The 21,617-nt window shown below is 44.4% G+C and overlaps 1 protein-coding gene across 2 annotated transcripts in view; it reads right to left on the bottom strand.

Moving 5' to 3' along the window:
* Window positions 1–1,616: 1,616 nt before the first annotated feature.
* brox (BRO1 domain and CAAX motif containing) overlaps window positions 1,617–21,617 on the bottom strand; it is a 37,028-nt gene continuing 17,027 nt past the window's right edge. For both annotated transcript variants that reach the window (XM_084314744.1, XM_084314745.1), the window contains exons 8-13: window positions 16,944–17,033; window positions 16,397–16,482; window positions 11,862–11,943; window positions 10,064–10,214; window positions 6,915–7,074; window positions 1,617–5,378 (exon numbers count right to left, since the gene is read on the bottom strand). In XM_084314744.1, coding sequence (XP_084170870.1) covers window positions 5,295–5,378; window positions 6,915–7,074; window positions 10,064–10,214; window positions 11,862–11,943; window positions 16,397–16,482; window positions 16,944–17,033 — 653 coding nt within the window. In that variant the 3' untranslated portion in view covers window positions 1,617–5,294. The remainder of the gene's footprint in view (window positions 5,379–6,914; window positions 7,075–10,063; window positions 10,215–11,861; window positions 11,944–16,396; window positions 16,483–16,943; window positions 17,034–21,617) is intronic.

The raw sequence follows: 21,617 nt of genomic DNA, 5'->3' as shown, positions 1-21,617 counted from the left end.
AACAGAATTTTTTCTATTATGGGATGGAGAAATGCCAGATCCATTTCCAGGTTGTATAATAGTATATACGTCCAAATCATGTTGTTTTTTCGAGTTATTTGCACCGATCGATGTTCACTGTGTCAATACGGAGTCTCTCTAACGATAGCGAGTGCCCGGACCACATATGGATGAGCACTAAAGGTTAATTTCCGGCTGGCGATCTGCCAATCGGCCACCAGATGGCGCTCTTGAACCGCTAGAGAGTTGAGTGGAGCTTTGCAGTGTGTCTCAGGGCTCCGGAAAGGAAATATGATTTCGATGACAGATTTTTGAAATATTGACATCAAAGACGAGTTATGGCGTCTTCGGCAGAATGAGCATGGCTAGGAATGACGTGTAAACTCGTCCACGGCGATCATAGTGTTAATAATAAAAAAAAAATACAGAATAAAAAAAAATATATAACGTAGTTAAAAACAGACAATTAAGAACAACAGCACAAGAAAAAGCAATCAAAGGCCTTTCGAAATAAGTAGGTTTTCAGGCCTGCTTTAAAAGAGTCCAGGTTCTGTGGTGTCCTCAGCTGGATGGGGAGGCTGTTCCACAGGCATGGTGCAGCCGTGCAGAAGGCTCGGTGACCCATGGTGCAGAGCCGGGTATTGGGGACCTGAAGGAGCAGGCTACCTGCCGATCTGAGGGTACGGGTGGAGGATTCTCTAGCGATGGTGGCGGAGGAGGAGACTTGCTAAACTCCAGGCCATCAGGGAAAACCCCTCCCATCCACTATAAACAGACTTGGCTGACAGGAGGAGCATGTTCAGTGCTAGGCTAACACTCCCTAAATGTAGCACTGAATGGCACAGGAAGTCGTTCATTCCGACAGCCATCAGACTTTACAATGCATCAATGTGCCTCACTGCATCACTGAGCAAGGGTGACAGTTACCATCTTCCTGGACTCTTACTTTTAAAACAACACTGTTCAATATTACACTTACTGTAGACTTATTATATATTATTACTGTATATTTTATTCTATTCTTAGGCAATTTGTTTTGTTATTCTTATTCGTGAGTTTGTTCTGTCTAAATGTTTAATGTGAGCGATTTGTAGTGTCAAATTTCCCTCGGGATGATTAAAGTATTTCTATTCTATTGTGGAGTTCCTGTAGGTAGAGGGGTGCGTGGAACTAGGAACTTCTGATTCCTACTAGACGACCGATCTACCTCCTGAGCCACTGTCGCCCCAGAGTCAGACAAGAAGATGGATACCAATTTCCTCTGTGCGTTCAGTAGAAAGCGCTCCGGCTGCAAGCTAGCCTAGCTTAGTACAAATGAATGGAAGCGGATACGGACCGGCTAGCCTAGCTATCGGCCAAAAACACCTCTCCCGGATTCTTAAACTAGGCTAGATGATCCGTATCCGCTTCCATTCGTTTGTGCTAAGCTAGGCTAGCTTGCAGCCGAATAGCTTTTATACTGAACACAGAGGAAATTGGTATCCATCTTCTTGTTCTTGACTCTGGAGAAGTGGGTAAGCGCATTTCCCATAATGTTGACGTGTTCCTTCAACTTACAGGCCTGGCTGCACAACACACAAATAATACACCACACACACGTGCATGCGACACAAATCTTTAACGTGACGATTCTGGTTTCTTTATTTCCATTTGAAACACATTTTCAATGAACGATACCATTGTTAGATGTAGAATGAGGACTTCACAGGCATGTACATTGTAATGACGACTGAACATACCACATCATTGGTAAACAAGTGCCTTGAAAAGAAGGAAAAAAAAGAGCGTAGAGCATTGGACCATGATCTGTGAAATTTGCATCTCTGTGAAATCCATTGTACCAAAATACGCTGTCGGTTTTAGTCACAATCAAATCAGACCGAATGGAGAAGGAGTATCTTAACTCTGCCTCCTTTGTCGTGGATCCTCATAGGGGGTTAATCAAAAACATCTCGAGTAACTGAATATATAAAGTGCAAAGGCATCACCGTGTGCTATGTAGAAAATTTACAATATCGGGTTAATAAGGGGCGGCTAAGTGGCACAGTGGGCAAGGCGCTCGCCACTAACGCAGGAGATGCTGGGTTCGAGCCCAGCTCTCGGCGTTGCTTCCGGCTTGGCTGGTCGTTCATACTAATACAATTGGCAGTATTAGGGGGTGGGAAAGCCGGTGGGTGGGGATCGGACGTTGTGGACAGCGACTCCCACAGGTCGGTTGGTGCGCCTGTACAGCAGAATCAGGAAGTATCGGGGGCAGCGTGAGCCTCCCACGCGTTACTCCTCGCCACTGAGAGATCGCGCTGTGCAGGTGAAAAGATGCGACGGCTGCCTCCTCGTGTACCGGAGGGGACACGTGATGCAAGGCTTCGTCCACATTGCAGCCGACCAGTGGGAGGCATGGTCTAGCAACATTCGAGACAGGGGAGGGAAGAATTGGATAATACGAAATTGGGATGGGAGAAAAATAGAAAAATGGGGAGAAGAAATATCAGGTTAGTAAATGACTGTTACGTTGGTGTTTTCAGACTTGTCCCGTCGCTCCAGCGGATGCTAGCTTGGTAAAGATATCGCTCCGAAAAACAGATAGATAAAGGTAGGCCTATATATCGCTGAACTAGATTAATACGTACACGGAGGGAGCGTTTAAAGGACAAACGTGACTTTGATCGCTCGACAATTCAGCTTAATCTGAAATCCCTTCAAATTCCACGTTCACCGATTACAGTATTACACCTCTGTCGACCTCGCAGGGCGCCTTTGTTGAACATCTCTTAAAACTCTTATCCATGACAGTTTATATGAATATACATTATATATAACAAATTTTTATTAATATGTCCCGCCCCCTTAAACACAGGCTTGATAGTTAGGAGTGTACCCAGTTGATCTGGTAATGACTTGAGGACAAGCAAGTCCTCGCCCCCCCCCCCCCCCCCCCCCCCCCCGGTCTCCAATTAATACACACCTGGGCGTCATCAGTATCTCAGCAAACGACAAGAACACTCTCACAGTAATTGAAAGGTTTATAAAGAGTACATATATGTATTGTGAGGGGGGTTGGGTATTTCTTCGATTGCGGCGCCAAAACCGATGCTTTAAAAACGATGCCGGTTCCTAAACGCTGCCGAAATCCATACTTTTCTTTCTTATAAATACCATGTAACTAAACACCAAATCACCTATTTAAACTTGGCGAATGGCATCTGTTGACCCATCGGGCCATCTATTTGTTTGTCTGTTTCCTTGTTGATTGACATTTCTATCTCTTAATTTTTGTTCCCTTCGCCAACACCGCAGACCTGTGCAACAGTTCCCATCAGACCTGAGCAACAGTTCCTATCCTTGAAACAGTGTCAAATCAAACCTTTTTCCTTTTTGGCTCGATTTAAAAACGTAATTTTCAGCTGTGATGCTACTTGGTTGCCAGAGAAGTTAATCAAACACGCGTCAAAACCGCCACACCGCCCTCACGCCAAGGTATGCGCTCTGAGACCGTTTCAAACATAGATATATATAAAGACTAGATGGTGCAAAGCGGAGTCTCCCGTGTAGTTCACCGGCGTCCATCTTACTACAGTTAACTACTGCTTTAAGGTGAGTGATCTGTACAAACAAAAATACTCTTAACTCGCTGAAATGTTGACGGATTTACAAACGGTTTGGTTTATTACAAACGTTATTAACGTGGCTATGATGCTTGGAATTTTTATTAAACTTTTTTTATTTTCATATGAAAGTCCATTATACGTATGCAGTATGATAACTACATCTCTGACGTTTTTAACAAACCAAACGGTTGAACATTTTGCAAGCTATGGTTATTTCAATAGTAGGCACTATAGACATTCATGTTATGAGTGGGCGTGCTACCCTGTAGCAAGATGGCCGCCATGTGGCAACGTCGGTCTCCGTTGGCCAGCAGCGTGGGTGAGTAATCTAGTCTTTATATATCTATGTCCTGGACGAGTTGAAATAACAAAAGGCTGCATTTGGTTGTCTTGAAAAAAAAAAAAAAAATCTCTTTTGGTCGATGAAAAGTTAAAAAGTTAACATGTAAGGGCGTATTTTGAAGGATTTTTTTTTTTTTTCTATCTTAACACTTTCAGTGCCTTTGATTAACATTGATTTACCCCGTTGAATGCCACCATCCACTTCAATGTTAGCGTTAAAAACGCCTAATCTATGTTTTAAATTATGGCTATGTGTCTAATCTGCCCGTCGCTTATCAATGACTCGTTTTCCAGTCAACATTGTCGAAACGGATTTTTTTTTATCGGTTCATTTTCGTTTTATAGCATTTTGAAAAGCCCTCGTTTTCAAGGAAAATATAAAGATTCCATGATAAAAGACATTTACTGGAATATTCTAGAATACACAAAAACGTTGTCATTTTTCGGCCTATTTATGAATAGTTTTCAAATAAACGCTAGATTATCGATAGTATATGTGTACGTATGCATGCTATAGACGCAAGCTGAAAAATCGATTCTCTTATTTCCTCATCAGCGATCACAACCAAACAGCCACATCACACATGGGGCAAAAGCTTATATCTCCGTGAAAACAGGTCTGATTATCCTAAGACTGGTAAAATAGATTCCTTACCTGAGATCAGATGTTATCCAAAAAGTTTATTCCAATTCCTGATCGCCATTCCAAATATCGATCACGCTTATTGATTACAGTGTTGATTCCTGTAAATACATAATCCAGGCTGATTTCTGTCCCGCGAGCAGATCCCTCTTGAGCATACTGCGCGCCAGCACAAGGAGCGAGTTGGCTCCCCCCCCAGAGATCTACAAATCCCAGGTCAGTCTAAGCGAGGAGACTCGGTTGATGAAATATGAATTCAGATCGCTAATAAAACAATAAAACGATATTTGTCGTCGTGGGCACCTAACGGGGGGGCTGATAAAACGAGATATGTCGTCCGTGGCACTGAAAGGGTTAAAGAGGAAGTAGTCACATAATGACTCTCCTTAGCATTCAAATGTATTCGATAATGGCACAAAGTGACTCTGGCTTCGACACGATGACAATGGGACAATGGAAGGCTGACGGGGGGGGGGGGGGGGGGGGGACTAGGTATCATCAGTCCTGATACTACTGCATATTCATGAGCATAAATGCAAATGTATAAAAAGTAAAACAGCATGAATAAAAAGGATACAAATCAAATAAAAAATAAAAAAAGTACATTTTCCAGTGGAGGTTTACTTTTCATGTAAAGGAAATGGGAGTCAGTCACTACATTGGGTGGTGTTGAGGCGTTGGGATGTCTGGGGGGCGGGGGTTTAGGAGAGGAGGCAGCCTGTGTCTTTCTGAGGCTTGAGGTCTGGCTCCTTCACCGGCTTCACCTCCTCCTCATGCTTCTTGACCTGGAGTCGGAGCAGCAGAAGGGGACACACAGATATTTAGAAACGTCCGAGTGTGTAAAACAAATCAAATCAAATGTATTTGTAAAGCTTGAAGTCACAAGGTAATCACAAGTCTTCCTGAACAAGTCAAGAAGAAACATCACAATAAATGCCCTGTTGTTCTGACCAGGATTATGCCCCGGTGATGCGAGCGCACACTGAGTCCGATGTATACAGCGAACAGGTCTATAACCACGAGTAGTATAAGTGTAAGTGAAAATGTACATTACAAATAAGGACACATATTACATATTCAAAAATGTATGCTTTTAATGTTTTCAGAAAATGTTTGCGTTCCCCTGCTGGGAAACTAACACAGGACACTCGCATGGGAGGCAAGGGCCTTTACTTCACGACTACCAAGACTACCCTAACCTTAACCACACTGTTTCTTTAAACTAACCATAACCTTAACCACACTGTTACCTTAAACTAACCTTAACCCTAACCACACTGTTACCTTAAACTAACCATAACCTTAACCACACTGTTACCTTAAACTAACCATAACCACACTGTTACCTTAAACTAACCTTAACCACACTGTTACCTTAAACTAACAATAACCTTAACCACACTGTTACCTTCTTACACTAACCATAACTTTAACCCTAACCTTAACCACGCGGTTACCTTAACCATAACAGTTGAACCCCAACCTTAAATCTTAACCATAACCGTTAAAACTAACCATCATCATAGTCATGCTGTGTTTGTATCAGGGTGTATCTTAGTCTAGTGGTGAGAGCTGTGTTTGTATCAGGGTGTATCTTAGTCTAGTGGTGAGAGCACTCGCCCGCAACCCCAAACATTGCTGGTTTGTCTCCTGGTTGCGTTGTTTCTTTTGGACTTTTTGCCAATACAAAACGTATACAATACGTCAAAATATAAATATATTACTTATGGCTAAAACATAAAGTACATTATGTACCCTTTTTCCTGTGGTCGATTAGTACTTTTCTGATGAGACCTTGTTGCAAATATTTAGTTTGAGTGTGTACAAAATTATCCAGGCATGCAAACCTTGCCCACAGGAAAATGTTCACTGATGATTTGATCTTTTTTTGTTTGAATACTTTCAACTAAACAGAACCAAATTCAACCAAGATACAATCCAGTGAGAATGAACCTTCTACCTGAACACGGAACGTAGCAACGTTAGAAAAAACATCCATTGAAAAGACAAAGCATTGACTACTATTGGACAGGTTCTTTTCAGCCTACATGTGTTTCATGAGAGGGACTAGGATCAGTTGTAACAGAGGTGATGCGAGGCCATTGTGTAAAATAGGCTTACATACTGCCTATACGTTTTTCGCCACCCTGTGGCCAATTATGGGTATTGCAACACATGCGTCTTTTCAGCTCTTTTTAAAATTATAATATCTTATATAACTTTCCGTAAAGCAATATCATCAGTAGGGGTATTTCAATATGGCCCAAGCCTAATACACGGCAGCACTTTAAAATGGACTTCCAGTGGAGTTCCACTAGTACCTTGTCATTCTTGGCCCCCTTGGTCAGGTCGAAGGTGGCGTAGACTTCAGGGCTACACTGCTCGCTGAGGGCCGGCAGCTCAAAGCCCAGTGGCTCAGCCAGACCGTAGCTGGCCTTTAGCTCCAGCTGGGGGGCCTCGGCTGGGACCTTGTGGAAGTATCTGGATGACATGGGCAAAACGGAGAGAGAAATGTGGTCACGTTTAACCCTTTAGAAAGTTTAGAGACACAATTATTATGTATGTATATATATATATGTGTATTGCTCATGCATGAGTTTCAAACACGGATCCGAGTTAATGATTTGTTGGAGAAATGCTTGTCAAAATGGCATCTGCGTTTTTTATTCAAATGGCTACTCCCCTTAAATAGGAGCCAACAACAAGGTTTTTCCATCTAAATGTTGCCCGAAGACTCGACTACAACCGTGTGAAATTGGATTATTCTTTCCGTTTGGGAATTTTTTTTGGTCTACTTTTTCTCCTTATTTTTCTCCCATCCCAATTTCGCCTCGCCAATTCTCCCCTCCCCTGTCTCGAACATTGCTAGACTATGCCTCCCACTGGTCGGCTGCAGTGAGGACCAAGCCTTGCATCACGTGTCCCCTCCGGTACACGAGGAGGCAGCTGTCGCATATTTTCACCTGCACAGCGCGATCGCTCAGCGGCAGGGAGTAATGCGTGGGAGGCTCACGCTGCCCCCGTTGCTTCCTGATTCTGCTGTACAGGCGCACCAACCGACCTGTAGGAGTCGCTGTCCACAACGTCCGATCCCCACCCACCAGCTTCCCACCCCTAACACTGCCAATTGTGTTAGTATGAACGACCAGCCAAGCTGGTAGCAACGCTGAGAGCTGGGCTCGAACCCAGCATTTCCTGCGTTAGTGGCGAGCGCCTTGCCCACTGCGCCACTTGGCCACCCCTCCGTTTGGGACATTTTAGTTTTTAACCAAAAGGCGATGGGTGCGCCGTCACCTATTAGGAATTCAATGCGGCCAAAGCGGTGTGAGCGTTCTCTGTTATAAACATTCCTCTCTCTGCTATTTACAATCCTCTCTCTGCTATTTACAATCCTCTCTGAGGCTCAAAAGGCCGTTTTCCATGATTGATTGTAGGTAGGTCAAGTAATTACAGGAAGTTGTTAAAGAAATTATTATTTATTTACTAAAAACAAACATTTTGACTTTTTTATGTTGTTGAGGATCTCACAGAGGTGCAATATGCTATTTAAATAAATATCGGCTCTACCACTGATAAAAAAAATAAATAAAAAATTTGGTGACGGCAGAAAAAGGTTTGACCTCAAGAACAAATTATTTGCCGTATCTCTCTTTCTCTCTCTCTCTCATGCAGATCCTCTTCCTCAATACCTCAGCACACCAGCTGATCTAACTAGTAGCTCAAGAACAGATTCCTTGCCACGTTTCTCTCGCATGCAGATCCACTTCCTCTTCCCTGCCCTCAATACTGGGCTAATATCTAATCAGTAGCTGGGGGGGGGGGGGTGATTCTCCCCCCTGGGCCCGCGCCAAGCTCTTCTTCTCACTCATTTCATCCGATACAGTTGGGCAGAGGGTTGTTATCGTCCCGAGTCTCCACATTGAGATACTGGGGGCGACAGGGGCTCTGGAGGTAGAGCAGTCGTCTGGTAATCCCGAGGTTCCCCGGTTCGATTCCCGCTCCGCCCGGGGCAGTGTGTCGAAGTGTCCTTGAGCAAGACACTTAACCGGCGATCCTACAGACAATGCATGTGTGTGTGTTCCGGTGTGTGTGTGTGTTGAGGATAATTGCGTGCCAATTAAAGACCTCTGAGCAGGTCCTGCATTATATTATTAACCCCTAACTGCTCCCGATGAGCAGTTCGGCACCTTGCATGGTCGGTCGCCTCCGCTGTCGGTGTGTGAATGTGTGAGTGAACGGGTAAAATGTGAGGAATTAAATTGTAAAGCGCTTTGGATAAAAGCTGTTATATAAATGCAGCTAGGGATGTCCCGATCCGATCACGTGATTTTCCGAAGATCGGGATCACATGATCGGGATCGGATCGGGAGCAAAAAAACGTGATCGGGACATCCCTAAATGCAGCCATTTACCATTATACTGTATATGTGGTCGAACCTGAAAAGCTACACCGGGGCTCACCCTGCTATACATCCTGTAGTAGAAGAAGGACAGCATGAAGTTAAATACACTCATCTAAAAAGGTGTCCTACCCGGTCACATTGTGGAAAACGGCTAACGGAAACTCTGAATCATAAATGGTAAATGGTGCATTTATATATAGCTCTGACTTTTATCCAAAGTGCTTTACAATTTTGTTCCTCACATTTTACCCATTCACTCACACACCGACGGCGGAGGCGACCATGCATGGTGCCGACCTGCTCATCGGGAGCAGTTAGGGGTTAAGTGTCTTCTTGCTCAAGGACACACATTGCCCGGGGAGGACCGGGAACCTTCAGACGACCAGACGACCACTTTACCTCCTGAGCCACACTGTCGCTCCCCTAGCGGCATGCACATGGAGTCATGCACATTCACGCGTGCTTTTCATACGGCCTGCACCCGAGTGTGATAGTGTGTCAAAGTGCAGGTCTGTATGCAAACGGCCTGCGCCTGTGTCTGCATCTGTGCCTGTGTCTGCATCTGTGTCTGCGCCTGCGTCTGTGTCTGCGTCTGTGCCTGCATCTGTGTCTGCGCCTGTGCCTGCATCTGTGTCTGCGTCTGCATCTGTGCCTGCATCTGTGTCTGCGCCTGTGTCTGCGTCTGTGTCTGTGTCTGCGCCTGCATCTGCGCCTGTGTCCGCGTCTGTGTCTGCATCTGTGTCTGTGTCTGCGCCTGCATCTGTGTCTGCGCCTGTGTCCGCGTCTGCATCTGTGTATGCGCCTGCGTCTGTGCCTGCATCTGTGTCTGCGCCTGCATCTGTGTCTGCGCCTGCGTCTGCATCTGCGCCTGCATCTGTGTCTGCGCCTGTGTCTGCATCGGTGTCTGCGCCTGCGTCTGTGCCTGCATCTGTGTCTGCATCTGCGTCTGTGCCTGCATCTGTGTCTGCATCTGTGCCTGCGTCTGCATCTGTGTCTGCGCCTGCGTCTGCGTCTGTGTCTGCATCTGTGTCTGCGTCTGTGCCTGCATCTGTGTCTGCGTGACTCACATGAAGCCGTTCTCCCGCTCACACTTCTCCAGGGTGATCTTGATCAGGCCCCCCAGCTTCAGGAAGAACAGCTGTTCGGAGGGCTTGGCCGTGCTGCCCGGCCCCTTGGTGTGACGGTACTCTTTACACAGGGCCTCCGCGCGGGAATAACCTGCACACACAGCTCCGTCAACATGCAACATTGAGCCATTTCACCCTTTCACTACCACACTACCAAAGGAGTTTAAGTTTATTTGGTTCTCCATTCTCTATTCTTCCTGGGGTCCATAACACGTCAAATACAGTTACAGACTTTATACACTCACAACATTCACATGGCATGCAGACAATTAAAACAACAATAAATACTCCTCATCAAATTTATAATACAATACAACAATACCTACTCGTAATTATTCATAATACAATACAGCATAATATACTATTAGGGTTAACCCTTTCACTGCGACAATACAGACGGTTAACCCTTTCACTACCACACGACAAAGGGTTAACCCTTTCACGGCGACAATACAGAAGGTTAACCCTTTTCACTACCGTCTGTAGTGTGGTAGTGAAAGGTTAACCTTCTGTAGTGTGGTAGTGAAAGGTTAACCTTCTGTAGTGTGGTAGTGAAAGGTTAACCTTCTGTAGTGTGGTAGTGAAAGGTTAACCTTCTGTAGTGTGATAGTGAAAGGGTTAACCTTCTGTAGTGTGGTAGTGAAAGGGTTTAGCTGACGCTTTTATCCAAAGAGACTTAGCGACAGGAAGGGTACAACTCTTTCAGCCGAGTAACAATGTTCATCAAACAGTGTTGAAACTTGGGGCGCTACAGTGTTGAGTGCAGAGTAGTAAAGACATCTTAGTACAGTAGGTAGTAATATATGCAAGGTCAATTATTTAGTGGAAGAGTGCATGATAGCAGAAGACAGTAAGAAGGTTAGTCTTTTTCTTTTTCAGATATTGATTGAAGAAGTGCGTTTTTAGTCGACGGCTAAAGATTAATGGTCGGGTTTCGGCTGTCCTGACTGTGGTGGGAAGTTCGTTCCACCATTGTGGAGCGAGGACCGAGCATAGGCGGCTTCTCTTTGATGACCCCCCCCCCCCCCCCCCCCCCCCCCGATGGAGCTCGGATAGGATATTCAAGATATTTATTTGTCATATGCACAAGTCACACCGTACAATGAAAATCTCACTTTGCTAGTCGCCCCTTCACACAGAATCACAAAATAGACTCCGACTCTTAAACTAGAATTATAAATATTAAGAAAAAGTTTAATTTAAAGGGTTCATTTGTTTTATTCCAAGCAGCTGACATGCAAAACATTTACATATCATATGTTGGGATGTTAGATCCTAATGTGAAAAACTGATTTTATATGTCTGCACTTTCTGCTAATTTTACCCTCGTTATTATTTTACTTACTTTTAATTTTATTTCTATGCGCTACTATCCGCTGGGTGCATACTTTATCATGCTTTGTAACAGATTACAGAAATTCAAGAAGCCTATTGGAACGTGAGGTTCTGATATGATTTTGATTAATATATCTGCATACTATGACCATTATCATGTTTTGTAACAGATTACAGAAATTCAAGAAGCCTATTGGAACATGAGGTTCTCATACGATTTTGATTAATATACCTGCATTATTTTATCCCACTTTATGCTTTGCTCTTGCTGCTCGTTTTACACTGATTTTATGTCTTATTTCTTACTGATGTAAGGCACTTTGAACTGCAATCCCCTGTATGAAAGGTGCTATACCAATAAAGTTATTATTATTAAAGTCAGAGGTATGTCAGAGGTACTTACACTTTTCCGCTTCCTGCAGGGATCGAATAGCCTCCCCACACTTGTCGCTTGCCAGAAGAGTCTGTCCGTGGTAGCAGTACGCCTGTCAACAGGAAGGAACTCGTTTCACGATCATCATCACCATTGATTGATTGAAAACTTTATTAACAGATTGCAGAATGGGTACAGTACAGTACAGCTCAAAACATACAATTGTTAAGGGGATGCAGACCAGAGAAAGACTTTCGTCTTGTTTACATCAGGGTCCCCCATTTTCAATTCATCATAACATATATGACATACATGACATACAGATAGACAGTACTGCTACATCTATACATTTATGACATACCAGATTTGCAAATACAGTATTGTTTGTGATACGAAAAGAGTCCAGAAAAGAGAGTATATACATTTGACGTAGAAACTGTACATTGGAGGAGGTTGGGTAGGTGGGTTGGGGGGGTGGGGGGGACTGTACATTGGAGGTGGTTGGGGGGGGGGGGGGTGTTCTTTGAGAGTGTTTTTGAAAGTGGGTAGTGATTCACATTCCTTTACAGCTTTGGGTAGGGCGTTCCACATTGATGTGGCATAATTGCGAAACGTGTTTAGTCCCTTGTTTGAGCCGAATCTGGGTTTAACATGATTTGTGGAGCTCCCTCTGGTGTTGTGATTGTGGTATTCACTGACCTTTGGGAAGTATTTTGACATGTACATGGGTACCTTGGTCGTGTAGTGTATCTTGTAGACCAGGCCCATTGCAAGTTGTTGTACTCTGTCGTCTACTCTAAGCCATCCTAGGTTGTCAAAGTGGGCAGGGGTGAGGTGGGTTCTAGGAGTAAGGTCAAGCAGTAGTCTGACCAGTTTGTTTTGAGATGTTTGTAATTTTGTTTTTAGCGCCTTTGAGGTGCTTTGGTACCATGAGGTGCAAGCATAGTCGTAGTACCCCTGAATGAGTGCTCCTGCCAGAGTCTTCAGGGTGTTCTTGTTTACCAGAGAGGAGATCCGGTACAAGAATCGAGTTCGTTGGTTGACTTTTTTTATTACATTGGATGCCATTTTGTCACAGGAAAGATTTGCCTCTAGGATGGAACCCAGGTAGGTAATTTCTTCTTTCCTTGTGACAATATTGTCACCCACTGTAACTGAGAAGCCGTCGGTCTTGCTGAGTTTGTTATTTGAACCGAAGAGAATGGACTCTGTTTTGCCCATGTGTAATGATAGTTTGTTATCAGCGAGCCATATGCAGATTTTTGCCTAGTTCTGAGCCGAGGGTTTTTTTCAACCTGTAACTCGTCGTCCGCAAACTGGAACAAGTTGCAGTCACAAGCTGACGACATGTCATTTGCATAAATTAGGAACAGTAGCGGTCCTAGTATGCTTCCTTGTGGAACACCACAGCTCACTGTGAGGGGGGGGGGATAGGGTACCGTTTACCTCCACCATCTGTTCTCTCCCCTCCAGGTAGGATTGCATCCAGCTCACTGATAAGACTATCAAAACCAATTGCTTTTAGCTTGTCAATCAGAATGGTGTGATTGACAGTGTCGAAGGCCTTTTGTAGGTCCAGCATGACCATGCCGCAGTATTTGCCCACGTCCACCTCTTGTTTGATGTGGTCGTTTAAATAGAGAAGGCATGTGTCAGTGGAGTGGGATGTTCTGAAGCCAGATTGGAATTCGTAGATTCGATTTTTTTCCGCAAGGTATTTTTCGACCTGTTCGTATAAAAAATTGTCCATGACTTTCGAGATGGAGGTAAGGATAGAAACAGGGCGGTAGTTGCCTGGGTCTAATTTACTGCCTTTTTTGTGCAGGGGTGTTACTCTCGCAATTTTGAAGTCCTTGGGGACGTGTCCCTGTTTTATGGAGAGGTTTATTATGTGTGTGATGATGACTGGGGTGATGGCGGCTGCTGAGTCTCTGAGGAATTTGGAGGGGATGTTGTCATGGCCAGTGGCCTCTTTAGGTTGGAGGGCGCTCAGTTTTTTGAGTACCTCATCTGTTGTTACCATTTCCAGTTTGAAGTCGTCTTTGTGGACCCCTAGGTTCTTGTAGTATGCTACTATGTGTTCTACCCCATAATGCCCTGAGTGGGAGGGTAGTTTGTTTACCAGTGTTGTGGCTATGTTTGTGAAGAAAATGTTTAAGTAATTGGCTACATCCAGCTTGTCTGTGATGAGCGTGTTGTCCGTCTTTATGTTTATGTTTGAGAATCTGGTTTTAAGTTTTTTACTGCAGCCTAGTTGATTTTTGAGTCATTTCCATCACCATCACCCAAAACCACTACCACATGTTTGCTGAAACCGCAAAGAACCCCAGGCTATGCAGCACTCTCTCACAGTCTGAAGGACACCACAAACCGCCTCGGCCAGCCTTTCCTGCCAGTAGCCATCATCAGGCTACACAACCATGGGCACGGACTGCTGCCAACTGCTGGAGAACGGCTGGTGATCTTGAGAACTGTTAGGATTATCTGACTCTTAATAATAAAGACTGTTAGGAGTATCTGACTCTTTTTAATAAACACTGTTAGGACTATCAGACTCTTTTAATAAACACTGTTAGGACTGTCTGACTCTTAATAATAAACACTGTTAGGACTATCAGTCTCTTTTTTAATAAACACTGTTAGGACTATCCGACTCTTTTTAATAAACACTGTTAGGACTATCCGACTCTTTTTAATAAACACTGTTAGGACTATCCGACTCTTTTTAATAAACACTGTTAGGACTATCAGTCTCTTTTTTAATAAACACTGTTAGGACTATCCGACTCTTTTTAATAAACACTGTTAGGACTATCAGTCTCTTTTTTAATAAACACTGTTAGGACTGTCTGACTCTTAATAATAAACACTGTTAGGACTATCAGTCTCTTTTTTAATAAACACTGTTAGGACTATCCGACTCTTTTTAATAAACACTGTTAGGACTATCCGACTCTTTTTAATAAACACTGTTAGGACTATCTGACTCTTGATAATAAACACTAGGACTGTGACTCTTGATAATAAACACTGTTAGGACTGTCTGACTCTTAGTAATAAACACTGTTAGGACTGTCTGACTCTTAATAATAATAAACACTGCACACTCTGGTGCTTATTTATTGTCTGGCATGCCGTTGACTAGAACAAGTCATCGTTTCGCTGATCTCTTTAGTATTGAGAAACTTCATCCTCTCACCAGGCTCCAACACAATCCAACAGGGAAAGTGTTTTAGCCTCCAGAAACCACAACCCTTTTCCAAAAACAGAAAGCTCACAGTATGACGTGTCTTCATGTGTTCTACTGAGGAAACGGTTGCGAACCGTACGTTGTATCAACGGTTATGAGCACTCGCATGATGGACGGGTTCACAGAGGCACGCAAATAATACAGTTCAAGTGAACTCGTCCTTTAAGAGGTTAGAATCCTTAGGTGGCCGAGCGGAGATTGCGTTCGTCACCAACCCCGGAGCTGTGAGCTGGATTCGCCTGTTCAAATCCAGCTCACAGCTCCGGGGTTGTCACCAGCTTGGCTGGCCGTCTGCACTAATACAATTGGCTGTATTAGAGGGTGGGAGAAGCTGGCGGGGTGGGTCCGGGTGGTTGTAAACAGCGACTCCTACAGTTCGGTCGGGGCGCCTGCTAAGCGCGGATAGGACTTGAGGGGGATAGTGTGGTCCTCCCACACGCTACGCCCTCTCGATGAGAATCCGCGCTGCCAGGTGAAAAGAAGCGGTGATTGGCTGGACGTGTGTCGGAGGAAGCACGTGGTAGCCTCCACTCTCCCAGATGATCTGACTGTGGGGGGTAAGTGCGCAGCGACCAGGAAGGGACTGGGAATTGGCATACGACTAACATCGGGATGGGAGAAAATCGGAGGAAAATGGAGGGGGAAAAAGACCAATAAAAAAAAAGGGGTTAGAATCCAAGAGGTAATTTCCTCACATTTTGCCGACTCAAAAGATCTGACACATACAGGTACATACAAGTGTTTGTTTCTACAGCGATGAACATCGCAGATAATAGTTATTAATATGGACTGATTATAACCTACAGTAGCAATACATGTAAGTGGCGAGTGTTGCTTTAGGAGAGACGTTCAGGGGGGGGGATGCCTTTTGGGGTCTCGCGTGAGAGTTTTTAGTTTGTTTTTGGCTGGAGTTCTGGAGTAACAGAAGAGAGAATGAGAGCTCATGTCCCTACAGTTTTGTACCAAAGTATCCCAGCTGACGTTATCGGATATATTTACCCTGGCTGCTCGCCACTCGCCGAATTAATACCCACAACAAAGTTATAACGGATCTCCCTTTGGCTTTCCGGTTAGCTAAGCTAATCCAGGAGTAGATAACAAACGAGTGTGGTTACACTATAAGTAACGATAGCATCTGTGGATACGAGCCAAATGCAAACAGTATAAGCAAATGTAGGCAGATACCAGCCGATAATAATCTGCTTCCCGATATAGTAGCTGGGCGGCAGGATTACACACAGTGGACTGAGTGTTTGAGGCTACGGCGGGATGACCAGGGACAACTAGGGACAACCAGGGACAACCAGGGACTCACGTAGGCCATGTAGAAGTGCTGCTTGAGCTGGAGGTATTTTCTCCACTTGCCGCTGCTCTCAGGCTCCAAGGTGTTGAGCGTATGATCTGTGGAGACAGACGTACTGACCCTTAATGCACCATTATCAATGTAAAATAATTGTATTTTATAAGAGTTAACACAGAGAGTGTTTACATAGTACATACACACATTATTATAATTTGAGATACTCAAGTACTTTGGAGTTGTGCATGTAGGCCTAAACATATCACACTAACGTACATATCATCTAACCGGTTACTAGCTAGTGTCTGGAATATTTGTACATGTAAACATACTCATCTAACCAGGCTACTAGCTAGTGTCTGGAATAGTGTACATGTAAACATACTCATCTAACAGGATACTAGCTAGTGTCTGGAATCTTTGTACATGTAAACATACTCATCTAACAGGATACTAGCTAGTGTCTGGAATCTTTGTACATGTAAACATACTCATCTAACAGGATACTAGCTAGTGTACTCCTTGAGTCAATAAGTTGTATTGCAAAACCTCCAACACTGACCGGCTTTTTGATAGAAGTTTGCCGTCTCAAAGGCCAAGGCAGCGATGAGGGTGGCGTTGTGCTTCAGTTCAATGGCTCTGGCGATGGTCACTAGAGAGAGAAGCCAAATGTAAATATTATGACAGTATTATTTATACGACACGGCCACGGTGTCATTTGCTCGTAAGCGGTCAGTATAATGGCATCAGCTCTGGAGGTACTGCAGACCCCCGAGTCAGTACATAAAAAAGCCAGAGACGGTGTGATATCAGAGATGGTTCACTCACATTAAAAGGGGCACTTCACCAAAAAAAACAATGCTGGTATACTTTGCACATAATCTCACACACGCATCCAAAAACTCTAAATAGTTTTGCACACATTCCTTTAGTTCGACACTTATTGAGAATGAATGAGTTTGAACATGGCCACCGGTGATGTCAGCATTGTGTCGATTACAGCTCCATGAAATTATAATTTTATTACATCATTTCATGGAGCTGTAATTAACAACGCAAGGAGTCAAAGCCCCCCGATGACATCACTGGTGGCCGTGTTCAAACTCATTCACTTTATGATTTCGGAACAGTGTTGACTTGGGAGTCAGAGGGACTGGCCTAAGCAGAAGCTGTGTGTGTACAGTACAGTATACAGTAGTGTGTGTACAGTACAGTGTGTATACAGTACAGTGTGTGTGTACAGTACAGTGTGTATACTATACAGTACAGTGTGCATACAGTACAGTGTGTGTACAGTACAGTGTGTATACAGTACAGTGTGTATACAGTACAGTGTGTAATATACAGACTAGTAAAACAAACTCTACCACCTTCTAGGGCTGGGCGATTAATGTCTTCTGCGATTTTGTCTTCCCACGATCATGAAAACAAGACTATCTTAATTTGTCTTGTGTTGTAAATGCAGTGCACCCTTCCTTCACATCTGTGCGCTCCGCCCCCCCCCCCCCCCTCGAAGCCCAAACAGTCGTTTCAGCTGGTGTTGGTCATATGCCTGTCTTGTGGTTAGCTGGTCATAACGCCTGTCTTGCCCGTCAAGGCGATGACGTCCGTTGTCGTTTTAAAGCCGTTGTAGGACAGCATTCCAGGTCTGCGATATTTCATAGATAAAATATGCTTTGTGTCTATAGGATTGTTGGTAGGCCACCTCGGCCCAGTTCACCGTCACGGAATGCTGTCCTAAACGAGACTGGGTAAGCCTAGTCAAGCCTAGTCAAGCCTAGTTAAGCCTAGTTAAGCCTAGTAAAGCCGGCCACGACACTCACGCATGCAGATCTTTGGACATTAAGTTGTATCAAATACTTGCCAGTAGTGTAGTGGATGCAAAGCTAGTAGCTTTACTTACTGAGACCCGGTGGTCAGAGTTCTGGCCGGGTTCTGAGCGAACCGGAAAGAAAACAGGATCTTGAAACCAAAAGGTTTTAATCCACACCACAACATGCAGGCGGAAGGGATCCCTATTTCTAATATAAAACCACCGTCCTCCACCACTATGGCTTCTGCAAACACTTTTGTTACTCTACTACGTGCCGGAGCCGTTTCCCTGGTAACAGCCGTCCCAAAATGCTGGAGGAATGTGGTTTTGTTTTTGAGGCGGCTAATCCTTGGTCTGCATGTTGTGGTGTGGATTAAAATATGTTGGTTTTGTGACCACGTTTCTGCCGTTTGCAGCCCGCAAGATAGCCTAGCTTAGTACAAAAGAATGGAAGCGGATACGGACCACTAGCCTAGCTTAAAACTCCGGGAGAGGTGTTTTTGGCCAAACAGCTAGGCTAGCTGGTCCGTATCCCACTTCCATTGATTTGTGCTAAGCTAGGCTAGCTTGCAGCCGGATAGCTTTCTACTGAAAGCACAGGGAGGAAATTGGTATCCATCTTCTTGTCTGACTCTGGAAGAGACGGTAAGCTAATTTCCCACAATGTTGGTGTGATAGGAAAATATTATCATGTCTATAGATCTGTGTTCAAATACATATTCTATGTCTTACAGCCTTGACTAGTTAATATGATCAACTAGTATACAGCTCAGACACTAGGACGACAGTCTTAACAGTGTCTCTTCTTAACAACGACCAAGGTTAGGAGATATGACATTTGGCCTATTCTCCAGTTTCTCCAGTTCTAGTGTGAAGACATAACAAAGCCCTAGAGCCAATCTTTGTTTTCATTCTCTCACTAGGGCATTGGTTTTGTTTACCTTTCTTGTCATATCTATCTATCTTATGTACGTCATGTCGATTATGTATTTATGGTATGTTCTGACCAGAGCTCTTTCTCTCATGTGTCTGATTGTAAACTGAGCTCTGTGGCCGCAGAAATATACGATGTTCTATATTTTCATTATACAAATTGATTCGTCTGATTTTTTTTATCCTCTTTTTCTCCGCCCGATTTTCTATTTTTCTCCCCATCCCAATTTAGTCGTTATGCCAATTACCCCCCTCCCCTACCTGGTCGTTGTGCGCATGTTCCTCCTACTGGTCGGTACAAGGGAACCCTGAAGTCAACCGCATGCTTCCTCCAACACATGTGGAGACAGCCAGTGACTCTCTTCTCACCGGCAGCGAGGACTCTCATTGGTGAAGCGTAACGCGTGGGAGGTCACGCTGCCTTGACCATTTCCTGTCTTTCGCTGAGCAGGCGCCCAGACCTGACCTGTAGGCATCGCTGTCCACAACGCCAGATTACCACCCTCGACTTTCCCTCCCCCTAACCCAGCCAAACGAGTTAGTATGACGATCTGCCCAAGCCGCAGGTAATGCTGACTCCGGGAGTCGAGACCGCAGCCTCTTGCATTGGTGACGAGTGCAATCTCCGCTACGCCACCCGACCGCTACTGTTTGGCTCATTTGAATATTCCACAACATTGGCGTGTTCCTTTAACACATTCACGGCCATTGGAATTCCCCAGATAGCTATAGCTACGCCAGCTTTCCATTACACTTTCACTGTGCGTCACGTTGTTTGTAGAGCTAAATCTATATTTTATATTATAGCTATGGATACAATATCATGGTCATTTGACAGTAAGAACCTTCCGTTCAAGATGCAAAAAAGAAATAATTTGTCCATCCATACGTACCCGTTTTATACCGTGGTGAATATGAGTGTTATTTCGGAATGATCGGGGCTAATTTCTGTGAGGCTATTTATAAGCCGCGACGTGTATTATACCAAATCCATTGGCGTTTTGTCCCTACACACGCTACAATAAAAAAATCAAATGCATATGATCGGTATTATGTTTCATCATGAATGCATGAACGGGGGGGGGGGGTGTTTCTGATGAATTGATTGCCAATAACGGCATTCGTTATTACCACAACATACGCTGATCAGGGGGATGGCTATGAAATCCTTGCACGATCAAGCTGAAATTTACGTTAAATTGTCCTTACCTGTGGCCGGTGGGATTCCAAAAAGAATATTCCAATTATTTGATTGCCATCTGGTAGATCATGTCCATTTGGCCTACGACATAACCCACCACAGCATAATGAATCGGGGGTCCCGAAAACCATTAAATGCGATCGGGTGAAGCCCTAGGTTCAGGTTAGTAGAAAAGAGCGTCCGGAGCGTTTTCAGTGTGGCACCCGGTCTGGAACAGGGGTTACTGCATTCTCGATACAGCACCACTAGCAGGATCTGGCCGGTACTGCACCTTCGGAGTCCCAATATGCCTTTCCCAGGCAAAATACAGCTCTGTGACATTGAATAGGGTATTAAAAGCGAATAAAAGAAAAAACAAGTCCGTCAACCGCTGGCTCCCAATAACGTATATATACGTTGTTCTGAAGGATCAGATTAAACCGAATATATATATTTATTTATATATATATATTTAATTGTATTTGTATATCCCCTGATATCCCTTGTATATTCCTTGTACAATATGCATTGAATATCCCTTCTAGTCTACTGAACATCCCATAATAGTCTCCATTCTACCATTGGACGAGACCTTGGTGCCAGGTCGCCATACCCCTCAGACCAGGTTCAATCGTACCGCTCAACATGTATGGACAAGTCCTAGTTCCGCGTAGGAATATGTCTACCGCACCACTAATGGTACTATTTGTTCATAGTGCATATATATACTGCGCTATTAAAGTAGAACTTTCTTTTAGTCCAGTTCATTACCCTCCAACAGAGTGACAGACGCAAAAGCCTCCCCGCGAACCACGTGTGGGCAGTAAGGCCAATTCGGCCCAGTATCGGCATTGAGACATCGTGTATATTAATATTTGAATAGTCATATTTGGCACTATATCGTCGAGTTGGACGTATTCTATTAAGCTAATAATAGTCTATTCATATATAGTGCCTCGTGCGGTAAGAGTTCTATAGTAATCAGCACCCCCATCGTTTCGGGCATCAGCTGGACGCTTATCCAGGGTGGTTGACCCCACGTGAAGCTGCACCCGAGGAGCTCCAGGCCAAAGAGCGAGTGGACCTGTATATTGGATTATTCTACCGACGACGGCTAGCCTTCCCCGGCTTGGATTATGCTTTGAGTACTTTGATTATTCTATGGATAAAGGCCAACACTGCGGTGTGTTGGAAATACCCCCCCCGGAGAGGACGACAGGTGAGACGGCGCTCTGCACAGTGAGGTCGCCTCACGTCTCTCCGTCGTGGACCGGAGGACGCCGGCCACAGAGGGTCCAACTGCATTCATC

This window comes from Notolepis coatsorum (assembly GCF_963971535.1).
Source record: "Notolepis coatsorum genome assembly, chromosome: 5".
In the NCBI taxonomy this organism is placed as follows: domain Eukaryota; kingdom Metazoa; phylum Chordata; class Actinopteri; order Aulopiformes; family Paralepididae; genus Notolepis; species Notolepis coatsorum.
The sequence above is the reverse complement of the archived record's forward strand: the minus strand, read 5'-3'. Positions and strand labels throughout refer to the sequence as shown.